We start from the raw sequence: 12,468 nt of genomic DNA on the forward strand, positions 1-12,468 counted from the left end.
TTCCTAGCTATAACTATATTTACTTGTTCTTCAGAATTCTGTGAAAACTTACTAAATTTGAGCATAGCAACCATAGCTCTAAATGATTCTTCTGTAAGTAGATAAAAGTTACATGCTCAGACCTGGTTTGCAGAAGCAATAAAAAATAAGGTGGAAGGCATTTCTGCTCATGAAAATTGAAAATGTTGCTTCTCATACTATTAATTATTACTGATATATTATTTTCATCACATCAGGCACTTTTAAGAGGCAAATTGCAGAGCAATTATTCTCTGGTCTGGCCCTTCTGGGAGTTTGGGGTCAGTTAGAAAAGCATTTGCAAAGTAGCCAACAATTTGATTAGTACAAACGACCTGCAACTACTCCAATTAGGAGGTTTCTTGGGTTAGAAATCTATGACCTAGAATGAGTTGTCATAGAAACTGATAGGAAAGTTTCAGCTCAAAAATCACTTTAAAATAATGGGTTAGTTCATCGTCCTGTGCCAGGTGATATAGCTCCTTTGAATCCAAAATCTGGAGTCTGTCCCTACACCAGAAATATTCTGCCAACCCTGGGTGACAGGGAGAGAGTGTTTTACTTCTCTTTTTAATGTGCACTGCAGTTGCCTGCAGTACAGATACAGGGATATTCTCAGGGCAGGAGGATGGACTAGAAAGGCAGTGGAGGGAGCCAGAGAATCTGTCTGAACAGCATCACTAGGAGCAGGCAGAAACCAAGCATGGCCAGTGTGTAAGTGGAAAGATGGAACATGTTAATGCATATGTATGCATTTCATTTTCTGTGTACCATCTCCACGAACTGTGCCCATTTCCATGAGACAGTTTTTTCAGACCTCTCCCTGTATGCACCTTGTGCTGGAAGGGAAATGTAAAACCTTTGTTGTAATCTGTAAAAGAGGGACTTTTCAGAGAGTCTGACTGTGTGTGCCTCCCCTGTCATGGCTTGTTTAATGGCTCCCCTTCATTCATATTCTCTCCCTTAAAAAATCTGCTGTATGCAGGGTCTTGGTGCTAACTTCTTGCTCCATTGTCTTTGTTGAGAAGCTCTGGTAGTCTGTGGCCACCCTGGATCAGGGTTACACTGACTTCTGCAGTGCTGCATTGCTCCTTCTTATTCTTTCTCAACATATGCAGGGCTCAAAAGGAGATTTTGCCATGTTTGTCAATAAAGAGGCTGCTTTTTTTATCTTCTGATTTTGCAGTCATGTGATAAAGCCCTACAGCTTTAGAGCCTTTAGAACAAGGAAAGGGTAACGAGTCCTCTGCTCACCTGCAGAGAGAGGGTTGATGCGATCATAGAAGACATGGAGAGCCAGGGAGATCAGCTGAAATGGGACCAAATTAAATGCATTTACTCTGAAATGTTCCATTAATGCCAAGTAATTACCACATAGAGTGGGATTTTTGTTTTGTTTTGTTTCATTTTGGCACAAGATAATTCTTTCCAAATATGAATGCATGAGGCTGTCCGGGCTGCTGGGCTCTTAGGTAGATTATAACAAGCCTTCCCTATTCCCATATGTTCTTCTCTCTTCCTTCTGGCGTTTGAAAAGCTGGCAATACAAAGATGGGAAATGCAAATGCAGAGAGGAAGTCTCGTTCTCAGTGGCAGTGATGCTGGTTCTGCCACTGTGGTGCAGACTCCTGGCCCGACTTCTGTCCCCAGGATGCTGCCATGGCAAATGCAGAGTGGTCTGAAGATGGATAGCAGAGAAACATTCCAGCTAGAAGAAAATTTTCATTCACACACTCTTGTGCAAACACTGTCTCATCCACCTGCCACCCTGACCTCTGAGAGGAGTGCTGCTAGAGCACTGAAAAAGTACTCAGGGTGTCCTGAAATTTCTATGCTAACCATCCATACTAGGCACGAGGGTCTGCATTGAAAGAGGGGTGAAGAAGGGTCAGAGAGATGCAAAACTGCCATATGACAGTTCCTGTATTTCAAGGCCCAATCAGCAATGCATGGATGGGCATGTATCTAAAATTCTTGACAGAGTCCACACTCTCCTCTCTGCTCATAGGGCTGTAGTGAAGAGTTCAGAATTTTTCTTGGGTTTATTTTGGTGAGTGTCTGGAGGCACACACCAGATTTCCTTTCACACGTACCACCTCAGTCCCAGGAACCCCTGGGTCCCAACTTAAGGCTTTCAAAATTCTGTCAGATTTGGCAGATGCTGACAATCTTGCCTTTGTCCAGGACTGCAGTCCCTGATGATGGCATTCAGATATTCTTTTCCTGGCCATTAACCATTCATTCACTGACTCTAGAACATTTCCTTGTCACTCATTTCCTCCATTTTTGTCGAGTAGGTATGGATATCTAGATAGTTACTTTATGGCCAGTAAGTCTTCTGTCTCCAGTTACCTTGAAAGTTTGATTTCTATGACAAAGATAGATTTGATAAAGCACCTTTTGCTTTGTCAGGTGAAAATATGGGCAAATCAGAATTGCGCTTTTCCGTTATCTACCGGATTGTTTGCCCATGATTAACAAGGTCACTTTAAAATGCAGGATTCATCATGTCTATACAAGACCGGAGACCAAATTTTATGCTCTTTAAAAAGTGAGGCAAAAGGAATCATTGGACTCAGTGATAAGGTAAATGACCAGTAGCTGCTTTGAATGTGCACTGTTTTGCTGGAAGTCTCCTTTGGAAGTATCTGTTACACTCCCCAGGTATCCTATTACAGTGTGCTCTGGTTTTTCATAGAATTGACCTGCATTATTTACAGGTTGTGTCTAACTGAACATATGAGACTTCTCTTTAGATCAGAGGAGATAATTTCCAAGACATTGTCATGCCTCTCACATTTCTCTGAGCTTCTAGAGACTGTTCTGTACAGTGGGATAGAGGTAGAATTAACACCTGCTTGCATGAGGAGTGCTAGTGGATTGTCTTAAAAAGAGAGGAGGAAATGACATAAAGATAAGGCTGACTTCCATTATAGGTGCCACTGGACTAGACTGTCCCAATGCTGTGAATCATTACTGCAAATGAGCATTGTTTAACTCGCACATGTTGTTGGCTGGCTGTTTCCCACGCATCTATGTTCTGAGTGGCCACCGAAGCTGGCCGTTCTGCCTACAGGGTTGGAGTGCTCCTATTTGGACCTCTTATTAGCAAGACATCAAAGACTCATTTTGCCTACTCATAAGCAAAAAGAAGAAAAGATCTTCTTCTTTAGCTTGCCTAAACTGCTTCTCTCATCTCTGACTCTCCAAGAGTTGCCAATGAAAAGAAAATAGAGCAAAGTTGTCGCATATATTGTGCAAAATTTTGCCTTTGCATATAAAATCAAGTAAATGTAATAGTTCTACAAAAGCACTTGAGTACTAAGAAGCAGACATGGGTGCACAGTGATGTTACTGTGGGTAGTGGGCATTAATAAGTTAATAAATATATGATACTTTTTGATTTAAAGAGGGAGTTGACATCCTGAAGATCATGGCTGCCTGGCTCTATGTTGCGAATAATAAGAGAATCAAGCTTTGATGGAAAGAAGGAAGTCCTCTTTCTTCCTTTCCACTGCTGGTACCCTCAGTTGTATGCAGCACTAGGTTGAAGGAATTTCTCCATCAGAGCTAACTACTGAAAATTATTTCAAAGCCATGTGCCTATGTAAAAAACGCCTAATAAGGACTTTTTGCAGTAGCTTTTACATCAAGGATGTTTTTTTTCTCTATATATCACTCATTTTGTTTGCTGCTGTTGACAGAATATGTTGATAGTGTTGCCTCCTACCTTAAGGAGCTGACATATGATGTAGTATTTCAGCTCTAAATCCAAGCTGAAATTCTCCTCCTACCTGTTTCCCTCAGTCTCTCCCTCAGATTGTGTTGGTATCACTGGAAGTTGAAGATGTTAATTTCCTGCCAGGGGAGTGTAGGCTCAAGCCTTGAATTCATCAGGATTAGATAACGGTCTAGAGTATTGCAAAGATTGGATCTTGGTTATGTGTGTTCTCCTACCCTGGATTGAAAAAAAAAAATTAAATCTGTTAAAATATAATAGGTTGGATGCTATGCTGGATAAAGAATAAGTTTTAGAGTAGGAAAGCTGTTGTGGATAATTTAACTCACATTTTGATCTTCTCTTTACAGCCACAGGGACTTAAAACCAGAAAACTTACTGCTGGATGAAAAGAACAACATCCGGATAGCAGACTTTGGGATGGCATCACTGCAGGTTGGGGACAGCTTATTAGAAACCAGTTGTGGGTGAGTGTCTCAGAACATATTGCAAAAATCAGTGATAGATTCCAAACATAAAGGTTGTCTATAGTAAGGGTTTCAATAAAGACATGCAGGCCTACACTGTGCATCGTTATTTTGGAGCAAGATAATAAATTGCTACGATGCATGTAGTGTATAAGAGCTAAAAGATGGGGTTTAAGTGCTTTGCAAGGAAAAAAGGGCCTCTGTAGGAGTCACAGATAGATATAGAAATCAAGCCTTTCAGGTTTGGATTTATCTACACACACTGGTGTGTGTTTGCTTTCACTGGCTGTATAATTTTGGGGAAACAGTAGTGTTAGCTGTTTTAAGAAGAAGCTTTAAAAATATTAAGGATGAAAAAAAATTAATCTTGGGGTTCTGAAATGGAATTTGTGTGTCCCAATGAGGCTGCCTGCTTGCAATTCTTCCTATTCACGCTCCACACACCAAACAAAGCATTGATATGAAGCATTGACAGGCAGGATTGATAGGGAGGCAGCAGGGTCCTTTGCAATTACAAGCAGGACATGAATGCGGACACAAAGGAGACAGCTTGGAGGAATATTGCAGGGGCAATCTAAAAACATTCCCATGGCAATTCAGTTGCCAGCAAGAGCTTTCTAGGAATTTCCCAGGAAACCAGCAATCAGTCCAACAGTTGAGCAAAGCGCTGGTGCCTGACCAGGGGCAGGACATGGTCTCTGGGGGCAATGCCCCCTCATCTCCATGGCTACCAGGGGCACCACTTGACCATGCCCCATTCCACACTCCCATAGCTATGGGTTGGTGCCATGTTGACTGTGCAGCAGGGTAGCTGCAGTGAACTGTAGCAAGGGCAGCAGCTGCATTGAGCTGGCACCACTACACCAGCTTTTAGCTGTGTCTGAATTTGTTGTAACTGCTAGCTCAGCAAACTGGAGTTACAGAGAGTACCAGTAGATTTCCACCTCCTTCCATACAGACCTATTCTTCCTGGCCTTTGGTCTTGTGAATCTGGTGGCTCCAGCCCAGCCCCATCCTCAGCTGATTGCAGTCCATGTTTTTTCAGCCTGTGCCAAAGCAATACAGGGTAGACGTGGAGTCATCATGGTCCCCTGTACAACCCAGCCACTACCTTAGTCCTGAGCTGTACAGCTCTGCTTTCCAGGTCATGAATAATGGATAGCAAATATATTTGAAGTTCATGATGTGATCAAATGTTCATTGATGATTACACTGAGACCCACCTGTTCCTTCCTATCCGTGATTTGACCTCTTAACTGCACAGATGAAAAGCAAGGAGCTATGAGTCTGCACATGTGCTCCTTGCAGCTGCTCTCAAACCTCCCCTCTAGATTAAAAAGTTCTCCTTGCAGTAGGTCCCCCAAAGCATCTACACTCTTTAGCTAAAAATTCCCCCCTTCCTTCCATGAAAAAAAAACAAAAAAAGAGGAAGTATAAAAACCAACCCCATCTCGCATTGCCCTGCAGGACTTTCCAAACTCCTCAGAAACCTTTCAGTAGGGTTCCTATTCTTGTTAGTACTGGGCTCTGTCATCCAGGTATAAAGTCTCAAAGGGAGAGTTCTTTTCCATAAGCTGTGCTGGAATTCAAGCCTCCATGCTTCAAGCAGAGCCAGCCCCCACATTGCATCCTTAAAATGTGCTAATAAAGAAATCAATGGAATGGAAGAGATGTGCCTGTAATAAACAGAACACAGCAGCAATGCTATGATCTCCTGCCTTGCAGATGCATTTTAAGTGTGGTGCCAATCAGTAGGCCTCTGTGTGAGCTATTACACCACTTCATTAATTCTCCTGGCATGGAGCCCAGCATGGCTGATACTGGTGTCATGTGATCTCTCTGGTTTGGGGGTGAAGGGAGGAAGGAAGGAAAATGTAACAATATGCCACACTGTTCACAAAGAAAGGCAATCCACTTATGACTCCCTTTCCCCCGGAGAACATACAGTAACCAACCTCAGAGCTTTTCAAGGCAACAGTTTTAGCTACCCTTGTAGTTGGTACTTTCAGCCACCATGAAAAGGAACAAAACAGAGTGAGTCATGGCTGAGATACTGAACTTTAATGAGATGCTCCTCAAAACATCCAGAAGTTAATTTCCAGAATGGTTTTATCTGTGAACACTGATAATGAGATGAAACTGTAACATTTCCAGTGACAGTCATGGAAGGAGTCTCCAGGTATTTCTGTCAGTCAGAGTGGGAGGATCAGATGGGGTTGAGCCGTGTGATGCAGCTAACTTTGTCAGTACAGAGCAGTTAGAGTGCTGTCAAAAAGTCTTTGCTGTCACAAGTGAACTGCTAAATTTGGTCCAAAGTTTGCATAGGCGTTAGGTCACCACAGATCCATGACTGGCCTCATGAAGATAATCATGTAGCCTTAAGTATGCTGTATTGCATACCTCAGGGTCCCATGTTTTCTGGGAGCTACTCCTTAGATCTGCACAGTTTTCTGTAGCACTGATGGCTACCTGGAGAAAACAATAAAAGTTCAATCCAGTTGTGTTTGTGTAGAAAAGGGAGGTAAGGATGGACTTGCTGTTTCATTGACATAATTTGTCACTGACAGACTGCACATTGGTCCTTTGTTGTAATGAATCCCCATTACTGGAAATGTATATTGCACAAATAGTGCATATACTCAACAAAGAGGAATAACCAGGGTTTTAAGTGTGTGCCTTTGGACCCTTGAAAGGAAGAGAAACTGTGTGTAGGGTCTGTGGGAATAATTCTGCTTACAGTAGAAATTCCACAGAAGGTGGTGTCATGGAGAAGTGGTCCTTGAAATGCCAAAGTAACACAGTGAGTCTCTGCATTCCTGCAGGAGCAGGGGAAGTCTGTGAGCAAACAGCAAATAAGGAAAGAAGCAGAAGATGTGGTAGGATGCCGCTTCTGTTGCTTCAGATCTACGGGTCTTCCTCCTCTTTACAGGCAGTGGCATGCAGAGACACTCCCTTGTCTCTTTTCACAGCGATTCAGAGTGTTTCAGAATGGTAGATATTGTCCAATCCATCCTGAATTGTCACTAGGCAAGAAGAGTGAGTGCCTTATAGTTAAGCCTCAGGACTGAGACTGAGGTGATCTGACCTTGATTTCTGTCTCTGCTGAAGGCATTCAGGGTGGTCTTGAACAAGATGCATTACCTTTCTTTGCTTCAGTTCTCCATCTCAGCTAGTCATTGCAGAGCACATGTTGCTCTGAACAGAAATTGCAGTCATTTCTGTAGGAGTCTTGGAAAGTAGGAAGGGTTTGGGCATTCCCTATACCTTGTTCCTTTTTCTTGAACTAAGAGGGCTTATGGCTAAAAGATGATACTGTTGAGTCACTTGCAATTCGTGGGAATTTGTAAAGATCTTTCCTAATTCCCATTTCTCTTTACAGAAACCTGGCAGAGTAAATTTTTGCCATCTTTTCACTTCTCTCTGTTTCACTCATCACAGCTTTGAAACACTGAGTCCTACTGGGTGGAGATTGCTGCATGGTGCCAGGTGACAGAGAAGCCACAGCAGTCCCTGTGCTGCCTGCCTCCAAATCTCTATTCCAACCAAGAGTAGAACAGAGCTGACATGTAAATGTAGCACATTCCAACACTAGACTCAATCTCTGCAGAGGCAGTTAGTTTGGAGACTGACACCACTGCTGACAACTCCACAATTAACTGTGTGCAACAGTTCCCCCGTATTGGTATCTCCATAGGGAACCCCTGGCCTGATCCAGAAAGCCATGTGCATGTGGGAAGAGCAATGCTGATTATGATTTTATTGAGAGTGAGTAGAAAACCTCACTACTGTCAGCAGCATGATGGAGGAAAACAGCAACTTCCAACCCCTGCATAGTCGATTCCTCTGCTCTCAGCTCTCCCTAGCAGTTTCTAACAACATTTTGAAGACCTACAGATTACCTGGATCTATTACTGGCTCTTTTTATGCTCAGGGTACTTATAACAACCAGTGCATTGTGTGTTTGTTAGAAATGCTAGCAGAGATCATCTAGCTCTTGATTCCCTTACATCTGTATTTGGTGTATCAGCACAACTGTGATAAGCAGGTAATTCGGAAGAGCAATGTTCAGTAGCCACACACCTCAGTGTCCAAGCACCGTTTCTGATTTTAATGACAAGATGTGATGTTGTGCATATTTTTCTCCTTTATAGGAAACTTGTGCATATTGCTTTAGACATATGCAAGTGTCCTGCATCCAGTTATTGTTAGGGTTGCAAATTTAGGCTCTTGAAATTGGAGATGCCAGAATTAGTACTTTTTACCCCATCTCATTAAGAGCTTTCCATTGCCAGCACTCCATTCCCATCTTCTTCTACAATTTGCAGTCTAGTTTTGCCAACTTCTCTCAGCCATTTCTGCACCATATTTGCTCCCATATCCTAGATCCTTTTCCACTAGGTTACAGCTCTAGTTTCCCCTGCCTGGTTGTCCCAGTCAGTTCCTCTCAGTCCTAGATCTATTTCCATTGGTTTTGAACTCACTTTGGTTTAAAGTTTGGTATCTCATGATAACCCCAGCCACAGCAGCTCATGGTATCAGCTTCAGGTAGAAAAATTGTTCTGTGAAGTGTTACTGGCCCAGATAGAATTTTGATCCTGATGCTCTATAGAGTTTCTGCAGGTAAATGCAAACTGCAGTTTTCTGGTGGAAGTTTGAGTAAATTTGTCTAGAGCCTTCAAACAAGTGAAACTGAAGTTTTCCCTTTGCAGTTGAGGATACTGGAAGTTTTTCTTTTTTATGGAGAAAAAAACATTCATTTAGGTTAGACTTAATGGAAATGTTTTGGCCCATACACAACATGCATCAACACACAAACATGAAGCCAGTGTGAGGCAGACAAAAAGCAAGGAAAATTGTTGTTAAATTGATGGTAAGTCATAAGACACTTAAAATGAGGATTATAAAGGGAAATACCAGGCAACCTTATTAATAACCATTAATACCAGCTTTACCTATTATACATACCAAGGTATATTAGCAAGCTTTAATTCTGCAAAATCAAGCACTGAGAATTTTAGACATGCTATTCTTCAGATTACCAATATAACATTAACTTAGACTGTGCACATTAGGATATGGCCATTAATTATGAGCTTGTACAGCTCTTTTCCAACAAATCTTTGACTCATTTGGTGTTTGGATGGTGTAGGTTTTTTAATAAACAGCTATCTGATGTTTGATTTTTTCCTCATCATTCATTTTATGGATCCATTCATAATTTCTACTCTATTGCATTCAAGCCTTGCTATGAATGGCAGGTTGAATTTTCATTGTAGTATCTTAGGTTTACAAATATTAATTACAATGTTTTCGTATTCTGTTTGCCACATTGACCTGGTTATCTCCATTTATGTGAGGGCACATGATTCTGCAAAATGAGGCTCAAAATTATCAACCAGTTTTGAGTGTGCAGTTGGATTCTCTGGGGCCTAATATCTCAGAGTACTCAGTGCCTGATAATAGTCTTTTACTTGGAGAACAGAGTGCCTACTGACTGCAGCTCCTGTTCCGTGTTCTTATAAATACTTGTAAATCAAACTCCACGTGCTTGTACATCAAAGTTTGGATATGTTACACACTGATTTTCAAACCAGGGAACCTGCAATTCATAATTACCTGTGAACATCTCGGTTTAAGGCACCTGTTTATTTTCTTTCACAGAACGATTCTGTGGAAGGGGCAGGGGGAGAATTTGATTCTTCAGTATGTCAACTGCCTCTACAGCAATCTTGTCCTTTGTGACACTAAACTTCTCTCACATTGCTACAAACTTTCTAACTTCAGCCACAATTAAAACAGAGGAGCTGGGTAAGACAACACATCCACCAGCCCACCTTGACTTACCTGCAGAGTACAGTATAACCTCTTCGAGCTTTATTTTAGCAATTCTTAACTTTTGAATACTTAATTTTGCAATCTGTTGTCCTTTTCATACAGAGGTTCTGTCTCATATTTTAAATGAAGATATCTTAAAGGTTCCAAGTCTTATGAATTTGAACTGATATAGTAATTAATGAACTGATTTGCAGATTCCCAAAAAATGTAATTGTGCTTAAGGAGTAAACAGCTGTAAGATGGCTGAGGGCTAGATGCTGAGTTTTCTGTTACAAAGCTAAATGGCTGAGTTGAAGCTTTAATGGCAAAATAGTGCTCAGCCTTAACTACAACTACTACCTCAATTACATCCTTGTTTTAATACCTGCTACCTTAATTACAGTAACTTAGAGCTACTGTCTTCACTGCAGCCTTAACTGCCAACTGCTACTGGAACTGTTTCTTCATTCTCTTCCTGTCTTTCATTTGTGTGGTCTGTGGCTGTTGCTTTCTCCACTTAGGATGCTTTAACATATGTCCTTCTCCTGAAGAATTCCCTTTATCTATTTTGCTACTCTGATGTTTCTCTTCATCTCAACCCTTTGCTATCCAGCATGGGGGGAAAGCACAGGCAGCCTTTTGCACTACTGGATAGTTTCTGTTTCTGAAAGCCAGCTTGGAGACAGTAGGAAGAAAGGGGAGGGTAAAGAAGGAGGAACTCTAGCATTAGAGCAACAACAAAAACAGCTAGATGTGGGACAGCTTTCACTGCACCTTTACAACCTCCTGTATCAAGGTAACTTAATGCTTAAGAAAAAAAGGGGAAAGGAGACTTCTTGTTCCTCTCTCTCTTTAGAAACTCTGCCTCCAGGTGTGAGGCCTTAAGAATGACACTCTTCTTCCCCAGATAGTACCATCTCAAGGCATGAGACCAGAGGACATAGGAATGGACAGTCATCTTTGGTGGGACCTGGGAACCCAGTGGCAGTGTAACATGTGATTTGTCACACAGTGGAGTAGGATCACACAGCTTTCCTTGTGCTTCTTGATCAACCAACTGCTTCTCTTGAAAAGCAGTTACTGTGTATTCCGAGATAAACCGTACATGGGCAGTTGATTTGTGTGTGCACAGTGCAGAACTCTCTCGTCTACCTAGTAAGACCTATTGGTCACAGGCATATTACATCTGCACTGAAGGTATGGCTCTGGTTATCTCAGATCTACTGTAGCTGCACTGTATGTTGATGTGCTTAGATAACAAACTACTTCTCTAGTTTCTCAAATGAAGTTGAAGATAGATGCATCGAGGATATATACATTTCTTTCTGAATGCCTGACTTACCTGTCTAGGATTGTCCTCGATTTCACCATTGCATGCTGGCTTCTTTCCTTTGGTTGAAATCCTACATGAATGCTTTGCTCAGGTCCCCCAAGATCCTTAAGATTGCGGTGTCCTCGAGTCATAGCTGTGAATGACCATTCAGAGAGCCCTTCCTGCCTCAGGCAGACTAGCCTTGGAAAATCCACATCACCCTTGAAATAAATACTGCCAACATTGGTGCTTTTTTTGCAGCAGTACCCGCAGGCAGCAACTGCTTCTTGATCATGCTGAGTGATATACTTGTTATCAAGGGCAGATTTGTGGCTTTTGCTGCACAGAAATGTAGCTGAACGATGAGGAGGTGGCTTAGGGGAAGAGGCAGGGAATGTTACTCTTGACACAAGTATATGGAATAATTAGTGATAAGAGCCAAAGAAATATTCATGACTCTGTAGAAAGATAAATAGATTTTGGTTAAATTTCAGTTTTCTCTTTAAAGCAGTTGAAGTTGCTCTGTGATTGGTAGCATGGAAATGAGTTTTCTATGGATTCTGGCTGGCTGGAGGATTCCTCCTAGAACTTTTAGCCAAGGTAATGCTGCAGATACCCAGCTACTGAGTGCTGGCAGGAATTCCCAATGACTGCGCCAAAAACCTGCGCTTTCTGGGCAATTGCAGGGCAGCTGTTGAATGCTCAAATCAACCCAACTTGTTGACAGGATTTATTATAGCATTTTCTCCACCCATTCTCCCAGATACTAGTAGGATTTCAGTGGTGGCTTGTAAGAAACCTAGCAGATTCCACTGCACTCCAGCTGACCCAATGAAGGTAAATGCTCAAAGTGCATTTGCTAATGGGATGCATAAACAGTAATGCACCTGTCTTGGGTTCTTCACAGCATCCACATTCTTCTTTTCAAGGATGTTAGCACAGGAAGCTGTCAAGGTAGTTGATTTGCTCAGCAACCACAATCATAGAGTTCTGAAATCTTCATTGGAGTCATTATATACAAGTAAATACTCAGAAGCACCCTGCAAATTGAGATACTGACTCTTCCAGTGGACTGCAGGTGGCATGGTGTCGTGGTTTAAGCCCAGGCCGTAAGTCAG

At 42.0% G+C, this 12,468-nt stretch overlaps 1 protein-coding gene across 14 annotated transcripts in view; it reads left to right on the plus strand.

Annotated features, from left to right (window-relative positions):
• Positions 1-12,468, plus strand: part of BRSK2 (BR serine/threonine kinase 2) — a 327,161-nt gene that overhangs the window by 235,380 nt on the left and 79,313 nt on the right. For all 14 annotated transcript variants that reach the window (XM_061342432.1, XM_061342434.1, XM_061342433.1 and 11 more), the window contains one exon: positions 4,108-4,224. In XM_061342432.1, coding sequence (XP_061198416.1) covers positions 4,108-4,224 — 117 coding nt within the window. The remainder of the gene's footprint in view (positions 1-4,107; positions 4,225-12,468) is intronic.

The sequence above is a fragment of the Neopsephotus bourkii genome, unplaced genomic scaffold, assembly GCF_033783945.1.
Source record: "Neopsephotus bourkii isolate Nb327-2 ecotype Australia unplaced genomic scaffold, CSIRO-AGI_Nbou_v1 NB_1792, whole genome shotgun sequence".
Taxonomy (NCBI): Eukaryota; Metazoa; Chordata; class Aves; order Psittaciformes; family Psittacidae; genus Neopsephotus; species Neopsephotus bourkii.